Here is a 21,257-nt window from a genome sequence, read left to right as displayed (position 1 = left end):
TGAAGAAAAAAGGAAATTGTTTTCAAAACTTTAAAGACAAAAAAAAAGAAAAGAAAAAGCTCCAACAGAAGCTTAACCTCACATTCATTTAAAATTCTGGTATCTGGCATTGCATAAGCAAATTTTAGAACCCAGTCCAGTTAGTAGCACTCCGTACTGCAAACTTATCTCTTAAGTTGTCAATTTGTTTAAAAACCTATGCAATCATGGGGGCACATCATTTAGCCAAGCTGACTCTCCATCTAGGAAGTCATAAAATGCTGAGTAAAAAGCAGACTTGACCAGCCACTGAAAACTAAGCTGGGTAGAAAAAAAAAATTTAAAAAAAAAATTGTAAAAGGGGTGGTGCCCCCACCATGTTTTTTTCCAGTTTTAGTAGAAAAATGTTACATGTAATGATGAGATCTTGACAACATCAAGACATCTGTCTTCATCCTGCAGTGGTGCGGCCAAGCAGACTTTCACAATGTCACTTACCTTAACACTGGAAAAATCTAGCCCCACTTTGAATCAAATTAGATAGTATGTGTAAAGAAGGGTAATTATGCAAAATAATTTAATTCAGCATTACTAACATTGCTGTTAACTTGATTCTGCATCTTCTCTTCCCATTGCATGCTCTGACTTAAAAGGAGTGGCATGCCATCACTTCTCAAGAGAAAGAAATCACACAGCCTAAGACCAGGAGAGACAGATCTTACCTCTGAGGTTTACGAATATCCCAGAGTCCCACACCTTCCTTAGAGTTGGCTGTAGCCAGCAATCTGGGCTCTACCGGATTAAACATCACACTGTGAAAGGCTGATGGGTAGTGTGCCAAGCAGAAGGGCTCTGTTGAAAAAGTTGTGATTTCAGACATAAGAACAAACAAAGCGTACAACTGTTTGATGCAATGAGTTTGGCAGCTTAATATGGAAACAGCATAACAAGATTTGAAGATACGGAGACATGTTCAAACCGTTTCTAGAGCTGACACATCCAAAGCAATATAAAAACCTGAAGTTTTAGAACCCACCCACACGTACGTTAACTTTGCCTAAATATGGAAAAGGACAGAAACTGCATTTCAATACTTCATTTTGCTTATGGAAGGTTATCAGAGTATAAAACTAGGCACTTGCAAAGGTTAAATATTTGACTTTTCTTATGGTTCATGACCAAATGGTCATCTAATAAGGACCACAGGGAGGACTTCTGAAGGCTTACTAGCAAAGACCACGTCTGAAGCCTCCACAGCCACTGATGATCATCCAAACTGTAAATGTAGCAGTGACTGCTTACACTGGAGAATATTATTACATAGAGTGAGAGAAGCTTGTATGGAACTCAGCTCTAAAAGCAATCTACCATCCCTGGGGAAAACAAAGCCTCTTAAAAGTGTTATTCAGCAACTGTATAAGTATGCAAGAAAGGGGGCTTCTCTTACATAAAAACATTAGCAGATACCTTTTGCTATTCATACACACAGTTAAAAACAAACAAACAAACAAACAAACATGCTCATCCAGGCTCTCTTCCTCTCATCTCGATTAGGATGAGACAAGCAAGACTGTGCTTGGCCTGGTACCCTGCCCTATTCATTCCATCACAATGTTGCCTCCATGAAGAATGGGAAAGAGCCTTCACTTTGTCATCCTTCTCTCTCTTTCTGCTAGCTTTATGGCTTTAGGCACAGCCGAAGTCTCTGGTGTGTATGTTTCGTGGCACACTGCCATTCTGTCATGCAACTAGGAAACAAGATTATGCCAGACTTCGCCACTCACTGATGCAACCACCGCATTGCTCACGTGTCTCGGAGGCTGCTGCTGCCCTTGTTTGGGACACTGTGTGCAGGCACCTTTAGCCTTGCAAGCACCTCCGAACATCCTTCATTTTCTTTCCTCATATCCCTCATTAAGACATACAATACTCTCAAATTCACAACACCTGAAACTACTGCCTATCGAACAACTGAGACAGAATTAATACGTACCTGTCCTGCCCCCATCTGTTTCCTCCCCTTGCTTTATTACAAGCTTAAGGCAGGGACATTTCTTTTCAGTATTCATTTAGCAGACATCAAAACAATGGTCTCAGACCACAGCTGAAGCTCCCTGGTGCTATTAAATATCATAGGAGGTAGAGGTGAGGGGAAAAACAGGAGCAAACTTTTGTTCTGCCAGCCTGTTCAAAGACTTCAGGAGATGGCTGTTGGTTTTATAGCAGTTCCAAATAAGGTTTAATATCAACACCGACCTTCTACATTAGCATCACCAAACTGGATCCCTGCTGACGTGTTGCTAAAATGGCAGCCCCCACTGGAAAGCAATGGCACGTATTAGCTGAGTAGAGACTGAAGCAACACATGATTGCCAAATAAATGAGTTGGTTTGGTTATTTTAAACTGAACTTTAAATTTGTGCATGCTTGCTTAGTGAAGTCATTGTCACTAATTACTGGTGTCTTCCTTCACACCTGTATTATACACAGCCCGGAATCACAGTGTTCTTCTAAGATTTTGAAAGTTGCCTTTCAGTCTGTCAAATTAAAGACTGATTACAGCAGCCAAACTAATGAGGCACAAAGTCACTAATGAAAAATAGGGGGCTTACTTTTGTTATTATTCCTTATGCTCATTTCACAACTGTAGCTCTTAAACACCAGGGGACGAAAATGCTCCTCAAAGGAAAGTTCAACAGAGTCTCTTCCATAAATTAAATGCAGGTTTATAAAAGCGACTGCTTACGTCACTCAGCAGAGGAACACAGGGATGGACGTAATGCGCTATTTTGAACCAGGAGCTTATTTGCAAGATCTTAACGTATTAGCCAGTGTAACTAACTACACTCACACTGGCATGCACAGTGTGCATTCCCATGACAACACCACTGCAGACAAGGAGATTACCCCAGTGACAGGCATCTTCCTGTAGGAAATACTGGCAGGGCTCACCTCTAAATGCTGACCTGGGGCTCCCATCCTGAATAAGCGTACAAAAGCTCTTTGTTTAGAATTCAGGGAGCCTACAATACTACTCCAAAGAACCCCACACGTACCACAGCTAAACCTTCTTCATCATATTTTCACTGGTGCAGACTTCTCATTCAAAGACTTAGTAAAGCAGTACACCAAGGTTTAATTGCATCTTTTTATATAATTTTAGAAGCTTTGATAAGATTGGACATCAGCTTAGGATACTGAACAAGTTCATACAGATGCATTTAAGCAGTGAACATTTCCACCAACTGTTGACATCCAGTCACCAAAGGTATCTCTCCTAACAGAGATCTTTATGGTGCAGAGTTCAGGAGAAGGCCGTAAGTGAACATTTTGCCATTTCTAATTTGGAAGTCATATTTATTCAGTGTCTGGTCTAATCACTTGGATATTATGAAAACAGAAAAACAGGGTTGAAATGAGACTTGGATTTACTAAAGATAGAATCATCACATCAGATTAATTTGATCGCTTTCCTTGATAAAAGTAGTGAACTTATTATTCAGGGGAAATGTGGCAGAACTAATCAGGACTAATTTAACTTGTGGCATAGTATAAAGTTTAGCTACAGGCAGCTGGGATTAGCAAAGGGAGTTGGAAGTTGCATGGTAGGCAAGAAACTGGCTGGCGGGAAGACAATAGTTCCCTGTACTAGTAAGGGACTTCTGAGCAAGAGTAATGTCAGTAATGAGTTTCTCAAGGACTGATCCAGAGAAGAGGCATTATGGACATTTTTATTAAAGTCAGTTTCACACCTACACTGAACGTGTTCGCTGTTTTTTTTTTTTGAACGTATTAATATTTTAATAAAATTACCAGATGGGACAGAGATAAAGCATACCACAACTGCACAAGAGAATCAAAATTCACATTAAGACTTAAGACTACTGAAAATTGAATGCAGTGCTATTAGATTTAATTTTTATTTATACAAAGGCAATATGCCTGATGTAGGAAGGTATCAATAAGCAATCCACTCTGAGTATTCTGGGGTGGGGGGTCATCAAGACAGACCTAGTTCTGGTCATGCTCGTTCAATAGGAGCCACTAGTGTCATAAGGGCTAAAAGATTGCTAAAAGACTAGAAGTTATGTCTTGTTTCAGCATTTGTTTCCTAGGCAAAAAGGGATAGAATTGCAATCTAGAAATGTTATCAAGCTCACTAGATATGGAAAAAAGCTAATTCAGTTAAACTGCAACTTTGATCCATTAATGAATGTGTACAAATTGCCACAAACAACTTTACTGTAAAACCAACAGAACCTATGAATTGATGCAGTTGCATTTAATCAGCTTACAAAAGAGATGCAACTCCATTTCAGCTATGTTGGAAGGGAACCACATTCAGTACTCACGCAGACTGCTCAGTTTTAAGTTATCAGCTTTGTGTTCTTTAGGATGGGATGAATGCATAACTTAATTTACTGAAGTATTCCTGACATAATTGTAGATTAAAATTCAGTTACTGAAGTATTCCTCTCCAAAATATAAGTACAGTTCTAAACTGAAATTCTCCAGGAGAAAAACAATGACAACAACAAAAAAAAACCCCACAGCCACCCAGATTGCAAGTGTTTCGATTTAGAAAACAAAGATTGAAGTAATAATTTAGCGTCTTCCCTGTTATCTCATAAAGGATCTAAGTTTCCATATAAATGCAAGAAATCTTTTTTTTTCCCAGTCAGATAAATTGATTTTGCTCTCTCATTTCGAGTCCACACTTCACAAGAGAACCAGAAAACATTATGCATAAGAACAATTACCAGTGTCACAGGGAAATACATAGTTTGCTTTGGAAAGTTTTTTCAATCAAAATAGCTTCCTAAACTTCCAGACAAACTTTTATCTCAGGCTATATGCAAAAACAGTGTTTTAAAATAAACATCTAATCCACATTCCTAATTGGTTTAAAGTTTAGCAAGACGTTTTTATTGAAGAAACGTGTCCTCCACTGTTTCTTTAACTCAAGTTAAAACCTATTCCATACCAGGTTCTATGCTACCCGGGGCTACTTGCAGGTACTTTTTGAAGTCTTTCAAGACAGTAACAGAGAACGGTAAAGACCAGGTCTTGCCTATTACAGTCCATAAGAATTATCCATCATTTTCACCCTTCTCCAACATTCCCCATTTTGATTGTCCAGATAAACATAGCTTTTGCATTCCCTGGCTTGCCCATATCCCAAATTCTTCCTAAAATAATGATCTTTCCATCTGGAGATCTTACCTCCATGGGAAGATTCTCGGATGTCCCAAATAAGAACACGGCCATCATCTGATGAACTGGCAAAGATGTTATCATTTACTGGGCTCACTGAAAGGCCATATACTGCATCTTCATGGGCAAACACATCCAACGTCTCAGTGCTGGAAGAAAGACACCCTATTATCCTTCCTTCTTTTGCTACTGTTTTAAAAAGCAAATATCTACAGCTTTATCTATGTGGTAATATTAATGACAAGGTTAACGTATCTTTCTAACAAGCCCCTTGTATTTAATTGGAATAAAACAAAAAAAAACCCACACCACCACCAACCACATGTATAGTGACCAAGATGCCATTCTACAGTTACGCTTGGGAGGAGGTGATTGGAAAGGAAAAGAGGTCTGGGGACCTGCAGACCAAGTTATAGTACTTAGTCTGAAAACAAGATACATGTAGATTCATTAATACAGGCTTCTTTAAGTTCAGCTGAAGCACATCAAAGAGCAACATTCCATCTGGCTATATTTTAGGTTTTCTTGGTTCTCAAGGACAAACCAGAACTACAATTTCTCACTCCCCCCGTTCCCCCCCCCCCATGTAGAAAAAGCAGCAAAAGAAAACAAAATAAAGTAAGTCCCCTAAGTGTCTAGGCCTCAGACACGGCACAGCTACAAAAAAATAAAAAAATAATAATAATAAAAAAAAAAAAATCACCCACACCACTTTTCCCAACCTTTTATATCACCTTAATTAGGCAGAAAGAGTGGCATGGAGAGCCCAAAAGTTGAAATACTAAGACAGAGATTTTAATATTGTTATATTCCTTTGGTAAAACCCTTTAAATAACATTTAAATTTCCCTGCAGAAATAAACTGTCCTTGCTTAAATCTATAAAAGCACAGACCAAAATTTTACATTTAAATTTTCTACTTCAAAAGTAAGAAGCAAAAAAGACATGGTATGCTATCTAGAGAGCTCCAATCAAATATATTACCACTACTATATTAATTAGATTTTGAATAACAGCCTAATCTTGGTTAATCAAAGCCCAACTCTCAACTATTTTGCAGGTTAGTTTTTAAAAAAAGTTGTAAAATAAATATGCTTCACATCAGCATGGAGAATCAAGAAGCTGTGAGCCAAAGTTTTAAAAGGTAACTGGCGCTTGGCCACATAAATATCTTAAATACACCTATGTGAGTGTTTTGGGAAAAAAAAAATAATCCCACACAAACAAAAATCCCACACAAAACAGAGCCTGTAAGTGCCAGAATAATCTGGCTCTGAACCTTCCCAAAACCTAATATGCTGCCTGCAGGAGAGCATATGTATTTAATAATCCCTCTTGTTCCCAAGATCAAAATGATGCAGAAACCAAGTACTTTAAAAAATAAATAAATGGGGTGATGGGGAATACTTCATTCCAGATATGAGTTTAGATAAATAAAAAACATGTTTCAGGATTAAATCAGACTGTTCTCTTCTCCCAGACCATTAAGTTAAAACAAAATTGCCTCCAATGAGTTGGTATTAAGAGAGTTCACGAAGCAGTGGAAACACAAACTGCGTATTTACCTTTCAACATCATGGAGTATAACTTGCTCATCATTGCCTAAAAAGAAAAATATAAACATTTAACATCGTGTTCCAGTGGTTAAAAAAAAACAACAAAAACACATTTGAGTAGAAAAATAAAAACATATATATATATGTATATTTTTAATTTAAAATTTCTGTTTTGAAAACACAATTGAAAACAGAAAAGACCAGCACTGTTGCCAGGCGATCAGTGCTGTGCTCAGCTTTGTGAAATGTTCCATGTGACATTTCCAAATGCACCGATCCATTCCACCTTCTACTGGTCGACAGATAACTTCTACTGAACTGTGTTATTGATCATGCCCTGGTCAGTTTGAGCTTGAGTTTTGGGACATTTGCAGTAAAGAGAAGAATATACTACAAAGCAGCAGAACACTTCTGACTCTCACATGCATGCATCTTTCTTTCTGCTCAGAGAATGCTTCTAAGATAATGGAGGATTAAAAAAAAAAGGGTGCCGCAAGCCAAATGCATTGGGCTCACGTGCCAAACGATGCCAGTTCATGCTGTCAGCCTTCAGAGTTTTGCAACTATTGAGAAGGTACAAACGTGACAGTGAAAGTGCAATTTCTTCTGTATTAACAAAACCCAAACCAAGTACCCAGACAATCCTGTCAGTTTTCTTTGATCACAACCATTGACTACAATGGCAACTAACCACATGTAAGCAGTAAAAGAGGATCACATCTACCAAGTAATTCCACTGTCTTCAGAGTTTTTCAAGTTATAGCAACAGAATAAATATTCAGTGAAGAAACCAAAAATATAAATTTACCTAATTTGGCACCTCCTGGTTAGAAATATTTAAGGAGACAGATTCATATTTTATTCAGAAGAAAATAAGCAGAAAACCCAAAGTCATATTTTTATGCTCAATATAACTTTGTAGTTGTGGTATCAAGCTGTGAAGCTTTCCCAGTGTACAGCAAAGCCAGATGTTTATAAGGAGCAAAATTTCTTCTGCTATGCGTTTTAACTGTTCATATGACTCAGTTTCCATTTATCCTGTGTGCATTTCGATTTGTTTGTCCCAACAGAAGAAATATAAGAAAGTTTCTCTTTGACTAATGAAGTGTGAGATTTTCTACATCCACTTGCTCTTCGCATAGGCTCTCAGTTAAATTGTGCCAGCCTTAGATGACTGCAGTAGCTCATCTTTTCCATGGCACAATAAACGAGTCAATTATGTGTAAGTGTCCTTTCATCATTAATTGCAATGGAAGCTGTCCATTACACATTACAGGCTATGTTTATACCTAGTAAAACTACACTAGTGCCTATGTATTTCACCCATAAAAAATGTAGCCTAGTCTCTCCAGTGATGAAATTCCCCTTCAGTGGCAGGAAGGTGAGGAGCAGGAATCGCTGTGCCTCACTGTCCATACAGCACTGACAGGAGAATCATTCTAGCTGCCTGGCTTCAGTCCTCCAGCCATCACAGGATCAACCTCCCCTTCCATTACAAGCTCCAAAATGGGAAAAAAAGAAAGAAAAGAAAGGGGAGCATGGAATAGCCACTGCTTCTCTGTGCTTTGTGTGTGGAAGGAGAAGGTAGTGACAAAGCTTAACCACAAACTGCTCAGTTGCTTCTGGTAAGGATTCACCCTTCACCCTGGTATTCTTCAGGGATGGAAACTTCCTTGGTATCTCAAGATTTCTCCCCCCTTCCCAGGATCACATACAAACCACTATCCACTCAGTTCCTACCTTCCGTTTTAGGATTGGCTCTGTGTGGTGCATGTTACACATGCACTCTTCGACATCAAGGAGGTTTGAAATTACTTGAATGGAATTCAATTTATACGGAATTGGAAAATCTTCTCTGCTATTAAGACCTGCTTGACAGAAACGTCTTCAAACCCTAAGTCATTAGCTGATGGTAGTCTTGCTTACAGAACAAATGAGGTTCTGTGCCCCTTATGCTAGCTTCCACACTTAAAACCTAAAAACTTAAAAATTACAGTATTTCAATTTCCATGTTTTGAATGCAACTCCAACTGAATTTATTGAACAGAGGGGAAATCAACAGATCTTAGGATCTGCACTTCTTTCAGACCTTCTGAGGATCTCCAAGAACGTTGTTGAGTGATTAAATATAGTTAGCCCCGTTTTACTGGAAGAGAGATGACAGATGGTACATCTAGGCCATGCAGCAAAGTGACTTTTTACATAGGATCCAAGAGTCAGCCTCGCAGCCCCAGCAGATGAGCTCTGTGAATCTTGGTGGAGCAGATGAATAAGTTCCTGACTCCTCCAATGGAAATAATTTCTGGCAGAGGCACAGAGTGTATGTGGACCAGAGGAGGAGAAAGAGATAAGCACGGCCAGTTTGTGCATCAGCTGTCACAGCTCATCGAACCTGGCATCTTAGCAAAAATACACTAGAATCAATGATACAAATCTCTAACTGCAGGTGTTAACTGCAGTGGCAAAAGTACAGAAAAAACATTCTGCTGCTCTTCCTGTGATAACTGTAGCCTCTGACAGCATGGCCCAATGGACAGAGGGTTGAGTTGGAAGTGGCAAGTACCATCACAGCTGCTCCAGCGAGATTTAGCACAGTTAATCTGTCAGTTCAGCCCTTGAATATTCATGTGAGCTTCCATTTGTCTAAATTCAAGCTAAAGCAAAACAGACTTCAGCCCAAAATTCCACTGGAATAACTACGGGCCTCAAATAGAAACATCCATTCTGTAGACAGTGTGGATTGCTGTCTCTCATAAAATAAACAGCAGTCTCAAGAATCAGAAGACAGACATCAGTATTCAACATTCTTGTTTTTTCTCCACATCATCTTTCAGTATATCTGAATCATTTCAACCTTGAAATTTGACACTATCTTAAGCTTTGCTGTCTTCCCTCCACCCCAAGGGACATTATGGTTTTAATCCAGCATTAAAGCGCGGAAAGTTTCCACCATTCCCATGTCCTTAGAACCAATTCACAGCATTGATTTGCAGTTCACTAATCTCAGTAACAAAGAAGAAGTGAAGGGCTCTGACCAAGTGGTCTCCTAATACTCTACAATAACTCTAGCTGTGTGTTAACTGACATACTGCTGAAAGATACAAATCCCTATCCTTCTGATAATCAGATCAGACATAGAAATAAAGTATAGCAGAAAAGGACAACGACTGCATTTCAACGGTCTTGTAAGCAAAACCTCTCTTCCTTTCTCCTCTCAATTCAATTCTCCTTCCTATGTCAACACTTCAAAATCAAGCAATGAGAGGCAGAATGAACATAAATTCTAGGGATTTAGGTTCAGAACAAGTACATGTCCAGTTTATTTATATTAGTTTTAAGACTAAATTAATCTTCCTGTTAAAATGTGGATTTATATACAAAAAGATGAAGAATATAAAGGATAATTAGAGCCTGATGTGCCAACAGTTCTAAGAGGCAGACACCTATTGAGGACTGAAATGAGATCTGAGGAAAAAGTGACCCACCAATAGATGGCAATAGTCCTTCATTAGCCATCTAAGAGTGCATTAAAATTGGTTAGTAGCAGCAGAGGTTTTCAAATATCAAACTAGAGTGCCAGATAGGATGCAGCACGGCTAGGAGGGAACGACACAGATGATGTTCCACAGTCTGTAGCACAAGTAAGGGCAGGACTGCACTGAGGATTCTCACGATAGTTTGTGACACACTGCCCTTACACCAGGATTTGGGAAAAAGAGAAGCATGATGAGACTGAATATGTTGTGCTTGCTAAAGAATTCCCTGTTCCAAAAGAACCTTCATGTGCTGATTAAGGTCAGCTTCCAGGTATATAGGGGATTATTGAAAAGACCTTTCATATGGGGTAGGATCTCACTCATGGCTTCTACTCTAAGGCAATTACAGCTCAGACTCCAGTGAATCAGGCTGCTCTTCCTTACCTCCAGAGAACACCTTCGTATTGCCACTGTTGAAAGCCAGGCAAAAGATATTGGAGTGATGTTCTCCTTTCAGCTGAACTGGTTTGACTCGTGAGTGGATGGCTTCTTCCATATGCCACAGTAAGACGCGGCGGTCGTCGCCTCCTAGAGGAGAGAAAGGAAACTTGACTTACTGCTGGAGTCACGTGTAAATTCATGATAGCCAAATTATTTCATTCTGCAGTTACTCAAACAAAACAAAACAAAAAAATACCATAAAGATTGTTGTACCTCGCAATGGGTTGGACACTTAGACAAGTATTTACATAAATATGCCATGCAGTCAGGTATTCAATTAATATTAATGATAGCAGAGGAATCAGCAGGAAGAGTTTGGAACAAAAACCTGCTATTCTGCCAATACATACTGACAACCTATAGCAACCTGCAGACTCAGAATTTTGCTGGCACATAAAGTTCTGTAGCAAGCTGTAAATGAATGACATGCCAAAGTAACATATGCATGTTGGCAAGAATACTTCCAACCGAATCCCTGTTTACAGCATTGCTTATGCTATTCGTGAAACAAGAACCTTCCCCCCCAACCAACAACCGTATCTCCACTATCAGTCTTTGCAATGCCTGTTCATAGCACTGGTTAGTTACAGGACTGATGTATGGGGACAGAAAGACATTGCTGAAGACTCCTGAATGCTTCAGTACAGACAGTTATGTCATGCTCCTAGATCTGTAAAGGTTAAGGCAGATATTTCTGAGGTGAAGCTCCTGACAAAGAAGATGACTGCAGAAAAGAAGTTCAAATGTCTCTCGTTTTATAGTTTTCTGTATTTTTTTTTTTTGTAATAGTTTGCCTAGTTGCAGTTCTCAGTTCAAAACTCTGTGCACAAATATATTGAAGTGCCTCCTTCTCTATCTGGTGAAGAGTCAGGAATAAAAGAAATGTTAGACAATGCTTATGCTTTATAATTGCATTAAACAACAGTTTGCCAGGAAGGGAGAAAAATCTTTCAATCTTTTCCAAAAATCTTTGATTTTTTTTTTTACAAGATTCTGTTGTATTTGGTAGCGCTCTCAACATCAAATTTGGACATCTTGTAACATTCAAATAAAGCTTTTTCAACTGAGAATCTAAATATTGTTGTTATCCATCTTTAATAACAAATGCAAGAGAATGGCATCGCAAGTCAGAAGTGCCACTAGAAACCTGCTCATTTCAGTTAAAACATTTTACTGCTTCTTTGCACAACCAAAAGAACAACCTGTGCCTTCTGAGCTCCTACCCTGCAGGAAAAATCATGAAACAGAGACAAAAGGAAACTGAAATTAATTGCTCTGTGTTTTCCTTCAAGAAGGGGTAAATACACAAGTGGAACATATTGTTATTGTTAATCAGATTTCTTTACAATTTTCACATAATACGATGCTATCAGGAAGTTTGTCCATGGAACTGAGTTATGTCCAACATCCCTTAAGTTAACGGTCTCTCAGCCTTTAAGTCTCTTAAGATATTTTATCCCAATCACTTTGATAGACAGCACAGGTCCATGTCACTCTTATCCATGCTCTGTGAAATTATTAGAGTGCATTCCTCCTTCTGATTTTGTACCTTACAGAGCAAACAAGTAAGGCGGGATAAAGAGATTTGCAATGAATTTGATAACTACTGAGAACAAGAGTCAAACGTGATGGCTCCAGAAGAACTCAGCACTTATGGTTAACTGATCTGGTAGGAGTTTGGATTCCTTTCTGTCCAGAAAAAGCAAAGAAAGTTCCTATTTGCACCCTAGCGATTACAGAGGAGTAGTAAGGGGACACTGAAACAGACAACTGGTGAAATAGATGACCACTCTAGTCACACTAAAATAAAGAAGTGATCGTCACACTTAAAGGGGTTGCTTTCTGAAGCTGTGAACAGCCAGGTCTTAACATTATCACTCCCTGGCACATGATTTAACAGACACTTGAGGTTGGTGAACACCAGCATTGCTCCTACCACACCACACTGACTGTCTTTCAAGACTTCTGCAAAAGCCATTTCAGAGCAAAACATATTAACACAGCGTTATTAATTGTTACCATAGCAAGCCAATTTGCAAAAACATTGCTTTAAGTGTACACATCCTCCTACCTGACACCACTGCTACCTAAGGGTTTCATTTCAACAGCAAATCCTCATTCACTGTTACTACCCACCTGGTCCAGGCACAAACAAGAACAATGAAGATCAGAGACGAGAGCCCTGACTGTAGTTTCCAGCACACAGCACAGCAGGAGACGGAGAAATTGAAGCCCATGCAGAAAGGCCTTTACCGTTGTGAAAAGTTGCCACAACTTTTTAAAAAGTTCCTATTTCTTAGTGCCTGCTTTCTATGCCTCCTAACTGTTCCTAATGAATCTCAGCTCCCTGACAGAGATCTCCACGCCACTTTGGTACATAAAAAGCCTCACTATTGCCCAGCAGTCTGAGAACAGCATTGCCTTTGCAGTGGCACATGTTTCACAGCTCAGGAGCTTACATGCTCTCCAGACAAGCAATTCTGTCCTTCTCCATCTCCAGATCATCTTGCACTCGCTTGTCTTTGAGAATGTCTACACCTCTGTTTCATGCCTCAGTTTCATTCCCCTTGTGCCCCAATAAGACAAAAAAGATTAATAAAATGAAGATGTTAACTGGGTTGGAAGCATGTTACCTTCTGCCTCCAACCCAGCTATCCCAGAAACACTTTGATTTAAGGCCAGCTCCACCAGAAACAAAAAATCGTCAGAATATGAAGAAGGGAAGGAAGGGGGCAAACAGATATAGGGAAGGGTATACAGGGAGACACAGGCATACAGGGAAACTGCAAAGAAAACTTGAAGACATGGAAGGAGATGGCTGTGTAGAAAGGAACTATGACTCCTCAGACACAATGTGCATGCATGTTATCCAGCAGAAGATACAAGCCTGAGAAGTACAGCAAACTTCAGGCCTACAGCATTTGTCCTGTATGGCTGGTCAGTGAATGCAGAACATTTCAGATGCTTTCTGTTCATGGTGGACTTACTGTGCACGTTCACCAACTCTGCAGCACGTGAAGCAGAAGCACTCAGCACTTTCAGGAAGCACCAGACCTGCTGCATAAACTGTGACACCTCTGCAACACTCCCCCAAAGAGACCACCTGCGTGTGGCTACCTGGTACAGCGCACACACCACCAGCACCAGGCTTCCTACACTGAGAAACCTGCATGTATGGCCTCAGCTGAAGGCACCTGAGCCACCAGGGCTTCAGTTTGTCATTGCTGAGCTCACGAGCTCCCAGCCTGAAACTACCTTTCAGAAAGTTTCAGAGTTTAAGTGTTTTTAATTGTTTCAGATTAATTGTTTCAGATTTCTGCAAAGAAAGTCATGTGGAGGTGCAAGAGGTACCTGGAAAGCATTGACATCAGTTTTCAAAACAGCACTATTGTAAAATCTTGAGCTACACAAAATCCAAAATCAATCTACTTACAAGTGTAGAATGGTGGCTGCAGTCACTTTCAGGTATATCCCAGCACTGCTTTATCAGCTTATGACACCGTTAATAATGTTTGAACAAATATCAGAAGTTTCCTAATGAAGAAAATTGCACGTATTTGCATATATATATATGGAACATTTTATGGATTTCAGGATCTTTTAGCACTCCTAAACCAAGAGAGTTAACAGCATATAACAACCTCTTTCTTCCTGGGCTACAAGGTGGCTCACTGAAATCCCAGATAATTTAAACTGTGAAAGCTACCTGGGACAACATGAATACAGAAGTGTCAGAAGTAGTCAGTTTGATGTCTAGGAAGTGGGAAAAGTTTCGCTTCCACCTTACTGGTCCACCACTGCATAACCAACAATTTGAAAAGGGAAAGTTTGTGTGACCCAGGTTAGAACCAAGCAGTGCCATGCCATGGCTACTTTTCAGAAAGGAATCGCATTTAAAAAGATTTACTCAACTACTTCAGTGTTCATTGTGTTGAAACCTGCTGCTACATGTCAAATGAATGTCAAAAAGGAAGAGAACTCAGGCCAAAGAAATATTTGTGGTCAGAGAAGCTGGAAACTTTATCACCTTTCCATATTACTCTTGATGTAGAAAAGAGCAGTATTTTTTTTTTTAATTAAATAACAAGAACACATGAATGAAAAACAAACACACACACGTTTCTTCTCCTACCCCAAACCACCGGAATATTTTGTTAATGATTAGGGCCTTCTGGCTAAAGTTGATGAGACATGGGAAGGATCAAGGAATCCTACCCAGAGGATGCTCAACAGAACATACCTAAAAAGAAAGCTTCCATTTCAAATCCTGAGATAGTTATCCTGAAGAAAACAAAATAAACAAACACTGCTCGCCCACTTCAGAACGGTTTGTGCTTGCTGCATACCCCAAGAGTTCTGGGAAAAGGAAAAAAAAGTGAGAAGGGGTTCCCCCGCAAAAAAGTTTTTAATTTTTGTTTTAAGTAGCACAGATAAACAATATGGGCAGAACACCGTCTCCACAGTTCTAAACCAAAGCATTCCAGGTTTGCCCCACTTTTGGGCTAGCTGTGGATAAAGCTCAAGACCACGACACCTCTGTCTCCAATACACCTCTTCAGGCCCCATCACTGCAGACAACACTTCTAAATCATAACCTAAGATTACTCTTATTGTTTGCACCTACTCGAGAAGCTGTAAGAATCACAGAAAGTGGAGAAGGCATTTCAAGAAGCTGATCAGTTATTTAGTTGATCCTGGCCCTGGGCAGAATGGCAGACCACCTGAACTACTCCCACCAGAGTATTTATGTGTTTAGTTTGTTCTTAAAGAAACTCCACTAAGGTAGATTTCACACCCTCCTTAGGCAGCCTATTTCAGTGCTGTTATCCTTGCCATTAGGCAGATTATCCTAATATCTAGCCCGAGGGTGCAGTTTGACGTTACACGTAATCCCACTGCCCCTTGCCATGTGCTCCTTGCCGTTCTCCCTCCCATCGCATTCAGGGGTGATGCAGGCAGCAGGAGAACATGTTGAAGGAGCTGACCCCATAGAAAATCAGACCTTAGACAAACAACTTCTCCCTATTCCTCCTACCCAGACCCCTCAGTCATACCCGTTTATGACTTTAAGCTGTCCAAGTGCCACATTACAAAGAAGGGAAAAAAAAAAAAAAGTGAATGAATACAGGATGAATGGGACAGAAAAAAAGGCTGCCCTTTCTGGAGGCAGACACAAGTTATAGCACATTAGGTAAGATCGAACTGCACCCTACAATTTAAAACCATTTTCTTGTCCTATTCCCAATGGACAAAGAAGAGTTTACAACTTTATATGACAAAAATTAAAGACACTTTTGGCCTGTCTACTCAGTTTTTCCATCTGTAACCTGAACAGACCCCTTCTTTCCAGGCTTTTATTTTACTAGACCTCCGACCATTCTTCACTGTCTCCTCTGAATTTTCTCTAGTTAGGCCACATCTTTTCCAAAATCTGTGCCCAAAATGGAGCACAGTGCTCTTTTTGAGGCCCCAACGGCGCCAAATAGAGCAGAAGGATTACTTCATGCGCTTTATCAAATCTGATGTTATTTATGTTGTGATCTACTGTCACATTTGGATTCACTTCTGCATGACTGCTGTCTAGCCTCCATACTGTAGTTGTAGAGTTGACCACTTTGAAACAGTTTGCACTTGTCCCTATTAAGCTGCGTGCCTTTTTTTTCCAGGTAATGTCTCTAATTTTAAATTCAGCTCCTATCCTCTGAAATTATTGCTGCCTCTCCTGTTATCACCTTCAGTTTTTTAATTTCTCAGACAGTAACAAAAATATCATGTAGTAAGTGGACCTCTTACCCCTCCTCACCCAGAATTCTACTTGAGACAAAAAGGCTAAGATCAGGACTGTCCCTCCTTAAACCACACTTGATACACAATTCCCTTAATTCAGTAATATTCCACTACCTGTGCTAAAGTCACATCATTCTGCTGTCCTCTTAGATCTACCTGACAACCAAATGACAGGCGAATTACCAGCACTTCTTGCATCCCTACAAACTTACAATCGTAGAAGAGCCATCTATTTCTGCATTATCTGGCAAGGGAGCAAAGAGAGAGTCCGAGAAAAAGAACATATGCATGGATTAAGCAAGCCTCAGATTACACTATTTCCCAGAAGTTATCTTGAAAGTACAGTTTAAAGTGTGTGTGTTGGGGGGGAGGGGGAAGTGGGAGGTTCTGATAAAGATACTCATGTTTCCAAGAGATAGCACACATGAAAAATGACAGATAGACAAATAGGAAAACTCATCCACCAAGCTTGAGGATGGGAACAAGGAACGCTATTAGGCAGAATAAATACAGCTGATTTTTAAGAAGTTAAACTGCAGAAGGAGATGCTTGGCATGTCTGAGGGAAGGAGTCAGCTGCTTATCATTGCACATGGAATTTCACTTCCATGCACTTACAGTTGTGTTTCTCAAACTGCTAACAGAAAAAGACCACCACCTAGCACATAAAAACTTGCAAAGAGGCATTTTGTCCAATAAAATCGTTCAACTCCACCCAGCAGCTAGTTTTAACTCACCTCAGCCTCTTCCCTTGTGTCACTCTACAGATAGGTCTTTTCTACTTGTCCCACTGCACCGTCGTCTCTTGAGCATGCACTTCCTCCTTTCATTTCTCTTTACTTTCTTTAACTCGTTTCCTTATGCCTGTCCCTTCTTCCAGAAGTCTTGCCCCAAAACATTAGCATCTCTCTCTCTAAAGTAACACTGTTAAGTCCACACAGGCATAGCAAAAGCCCAGACAGGCAGATCCCCAATGCAATTTGTTGACCAAACCTTTCTTTTTTCAATAGTGGCTGAAACGGTCAAATGGCTCCAGAACATAGAAATATTGTAAACAAAACAACAACAACAGGAAAAAAACACAACATCACTACGTAAAATCATGGTTAGGAACAAAATTAGTTACTATTAAAGGTGTAATCTCTAACACAAGATTTAATGAGGTTAGGAAGTTTTAAATATGCTTTCAAAGGGCTTGCTGAGGCTTGTCTACACCTAAGCTCTCTCCAAAATCCTAACAGGAAAATGATCTGGAACTGTAATGTAAACCCTGTTTAAGCACTTTGAAATGTTTACTAAAACAGCAGTAATCATTAGCCTTACAGACTTCCTTCTCGGAGATGTGACCAAAAACAAAACAAAACAAAAACAACACAAAATCCACACCAGAAAAAGTGGGACACAAACCCAGAAAAAAGCATTCCGGCCAACGCTGATGAGAACAGCACTAACTCGGATGCAGGCTTGAATTTAAATGGGATCAGTATAGGCAGCACGAATGCACTGTATTAGCTGCACTTAAAACAGCTCTAACAAGGTCTAACTTCTTAACAAGTCAATTAGCCGAGGCAGACTTCTTGATGTTAATATACATATTACTTAAAACTGAACAACTGAAAAACTGCTTGCGCTCTTCCTTTTCACACACTCCGATATCCCTGTTAACTCTCTGAGCTGCTACAAGCGCAGATGGAAGTATCTAACATCTCATCCTTACCTCAGCACACTGACTATTTTGAGGGAGGAGAGACCCACATGCCATCTATTCTAAGGCTCTATCTACATTTGGAAGACTTCTGAAGCAACTCTTCTACAAAAACTTCAGATTGCTGTCAGCTTACACCCCTCCTTTATCTTTCATCTGAGCTCCCCTTCTCACTGCTTTTTCTCAGTGTTTCAAGATGAAGCATGACCTTAAAAAAGTAGTGTTTTGAGTGTAACGTTAATGAAGCCTGTACTTATAATGGCATCAAATTTAACAGAGCATCCATAAATATTTTGCCTTTTAACTTCTTAGTCTTGAATGAAGAACAAAGCACCTGCCTGTTGCTGTATCAAATATAGCTTTCTAGATCTTGTGGTCACAGATAATGTAAAACTTTGTTTAAAAGTTACTGTAATTAGAGCTTTTCACTTTCTCAGGGCATCAATACAAGGTCAGACTTAAGGCAGTCTGTTCTTAATTATCTAAATTTGTGCACTGCTAACACATGCAACTTAAACATCCACTCCACACCCATCCACCCCCCTGCCTTATATATTTTTTAGACTAGAACATTCACTTGCTTCTTAGTCACCTTATGAGTTTAGGAGGGTACAACTCTAGCACCATCTCCTACGTACTGAGTAAGCGCTTAGCCCCTGTAAACACTCTGTAGCTTTAAAAGAAGATAGGAAATTGTGAAACAGGCATGGTTTGAAAGCCTTCCTTTCCCACATAGCCACCTGATAGGAAATCTGTTTCCATTCTCCCACTGCACCTACCTTGACTCAGGCAGTTGGATTAAATTAATTTTTGAAGTCCCTTCCAGCCCTCATTTTTTTCTACTTCTACCTAAAGAATGGATGTCGACATAAGCAAGTGCATCAGTGATGTGACAAGACCCAAAACATCTCCTAGGGCTTTCCTGAGCAAGAACAGAGAACTCTGATGGTGTTTCCATCACTTATGATGAAAAAAAATAATTAAGAAAACCAATGAGAGATGCACTTGAGCTCTCAGCAGCACTTTGGAAGTAGGAAAGCATAGCTCTGCCTACTTGTGGAGAAGGACTGGTACAAAGCAGGGTGCCGGGTGGGGAACACCTGAGAGCTTCAGAGCAGAGGCACCAGCCCTGCCCCAGCACACAGCCATGTGTGTATGCACGTGTATGTACATCCGCACGACAAATGGATGTGTACTGTGAAAGCTGTGTGTGCACAGACACAAGAATCCCTGAGAGCAAAGCTACAATCCTCCAGGGACACTTCTGGAAATTACCGGACTTACACTCCAAACTTTCTTCAGATAAGAAAGTTATAATTAGGCAGGCCTCAGCATAGCAGCCTCCGCTCTATAAGCGCACGATTTTGGTGGTTTTATCCCACAATCGCTTAAAATAAATACCCGAACAGCCATAATAACTTTTTTTTTTTTTTTTTTTTTTTTTTTTACGGAAGCCCCGCGGTATTTCGGGAGCTGCCAGCGGTGCCTGCAGCCCCGGGGCGCTGAGCGAGGCCGTGGCCCCGGCCTCACACCCCGGGGCCGGGCGATGCCCGGGGGGCCTCCCCGGCGGGGATGGGGCTCTCCGGGGGCAGCAGGGAGGCAGGGCAGGAGGGAGCCGAGGAGCTTCTCCTCCCGCCCCCTTCCCCGGAGGCCCACAGCCTCCCCCCGCGGCCTGCCGCGGCCCGGCCGGCGCCCCGCGGGGCTGTGCCCGCTCCGCAGCGGGGTCCCCGTGCCGGGCCGGGGAGCAGCAGCTGGGCTCCCCCCCCGCCCCCCGAGGCCGGGCCGTGCCCTGGATCCCCCGGGCCGTGTCTGCGAGCAGCCCGGGGAGGGGGGGGCAGCGCGGCCTGCAGCGCCCGGCCAGGCCCCGGCCTCCAGTCGCCTCCTCTCCCCGGCGAGCCCGGGGGCGGGCAGCGGGCACAGGCACCTGCGCCCAACGCCGCTGGGGAGGCAGCGGGGGGCCCCGCGGCCCTTCCTGCTGGTGTTTGAGGCTCGGCACCCCTTCACCCCCCCTCTCCTCAGGGTCGAGCCTCTGAGACCTGACAGCATCACCCCCCCCCCACCACCACCCCGGCCTCCCCCTGCCCCAGGCAGGCAGCAGCGGGGAGCCTTAACCCCCCCCCCCAACCCCATCACCGCGGAAATAATCTCCCTCTTCCCCCCAAGCATCCTGCTAGGGGAGGAAGGAGGAAGAGGAGGAACAAAACAAATCCTTCTCCTCCTCCTCCCCCCCCCAAAGCCGGGTGCCCACCCCCACGGTGCCCCCGGCCGGGCTGAGCCCCCCCGGTCCCCCCCTGCTGCGGGCGGGCACTGACAAATGTCACTGGGCTCCCACGGTCAGCCCCGCAGTTTTGTTTCCCCTCCCCTAATAAAATTACCCCCCCCCTTTTTTTTTTGTATTAAAGGAGGGGAGGCAAAACAAACAATCTAACAAATAAAAGGGCACCCCCGGCTTCCCCCCTCTCAACCCAACCCCGGCGTCCTGGAAACACTCGCGTAGAAACTTTGTCCGGGGCTCCCCAGCAGCAGCAGCAGCAGTCAGGGCAGAATTTAAAACCTGTCAACCATTTTAGATCCCCACTTGGGGGAACATTAATCCCGGGCCGGGGCTGCTCGGAGGCACGGCTGCGGGGGCCGCCGCCGCTGCTCCCCCCCTCCCCGGGCCGCAGGGGAGGCGGCCGAGGAGGAGGAGGAAGAGGAGGAGGAGGAGGAAGATGCTTTCTGGGGAGGGGGCGGCGGAGGAGGGGAGAGGAGGGGGGGGGGGGTGAGGGCCGGGGAGCGCTCGCTTTACCTGAGACCAGCCACTGGCCTCCATTGTTGGAGAATTCAATGGCATTGACACAGCCGAAGTGGCCCAGGAGGTCCTTCTTGTAGAGGTTCCTGCAGCCCCGCAGGCGTCGCCGCTGGAAGTCCTGGGTGAGCAGGGGGTCCCCCTCCAAGCCCCGCTGGGACAGGAACCCCACCACGGACCGCATGCTGCCCCCCCGGCCTCGCCTCTTCATGCTGCCGCCTGCGCCGCTCCCCGCCGCTCCTTCCCCCGCCGC

General features: G+C 42.2%; 1 protein-coding gene across 3 annotated transcripts in view; it reads right to left on the bottom strand.

The window, feature by feature from the left end:
- Positions 1–21,257, bottom strand: part of DCAF5 (DDB1 and CUL4 associated factor 5) — a 68,804-nt gene extending 47,547 nt beyond the window's left edge. Inside the window, exons 1-5 of one of the 3 annotated variants that reach the window (XM_027459598.3) lie at positions 21,005–21,257; positions 10,669–10,812; positions 6,758–6,794; positions 5,203–5,342; positions 702–831 (exon numbers count right to left, since the gene is read on the bottom strand). In XM_027459598.3, coding sequence (XP_027315399.1) covers positions 702–831; positions 5,203–5,342; positions 6,758–6,794; positions 10,669–10,812; positions 21,005–21,215 — 662 coding nt within the window. In that variant the 5' untranslated portion in view covers positions 21,216–21,257. Of the gene's footprint in view, positions 1–701; positions 832–5,202; positions 5,343–6,757; positions 6,795–10,668; positions 10,813–14,158; positions 14,182–17,248; positions 19,603–21,004 lie in introns of those variants that run through there. The other 2 variants (XM_005022397.6, XM_072038842.1) reach the window with 2 other exon arrangements.

This window comes from Anas platyrhynchos, chromosome 5, assembly GCF_047663525.1.
Source record: "Anas platyrhynchos isolate ZD024472 breed Pekin duck chromosome 5, IASCAAS_PekinDuck_T2T, whole genome shotgun sequence".
Taxonomy (NCBI): Eukaryota; Metazoa; Chordata; class Aves; order Anseriformes; family Anatidae; genus Anas; species Anas platyrhynchos.
This window is presented reverse-complemented; position numbering and strand designations above follow the sequence as displayed.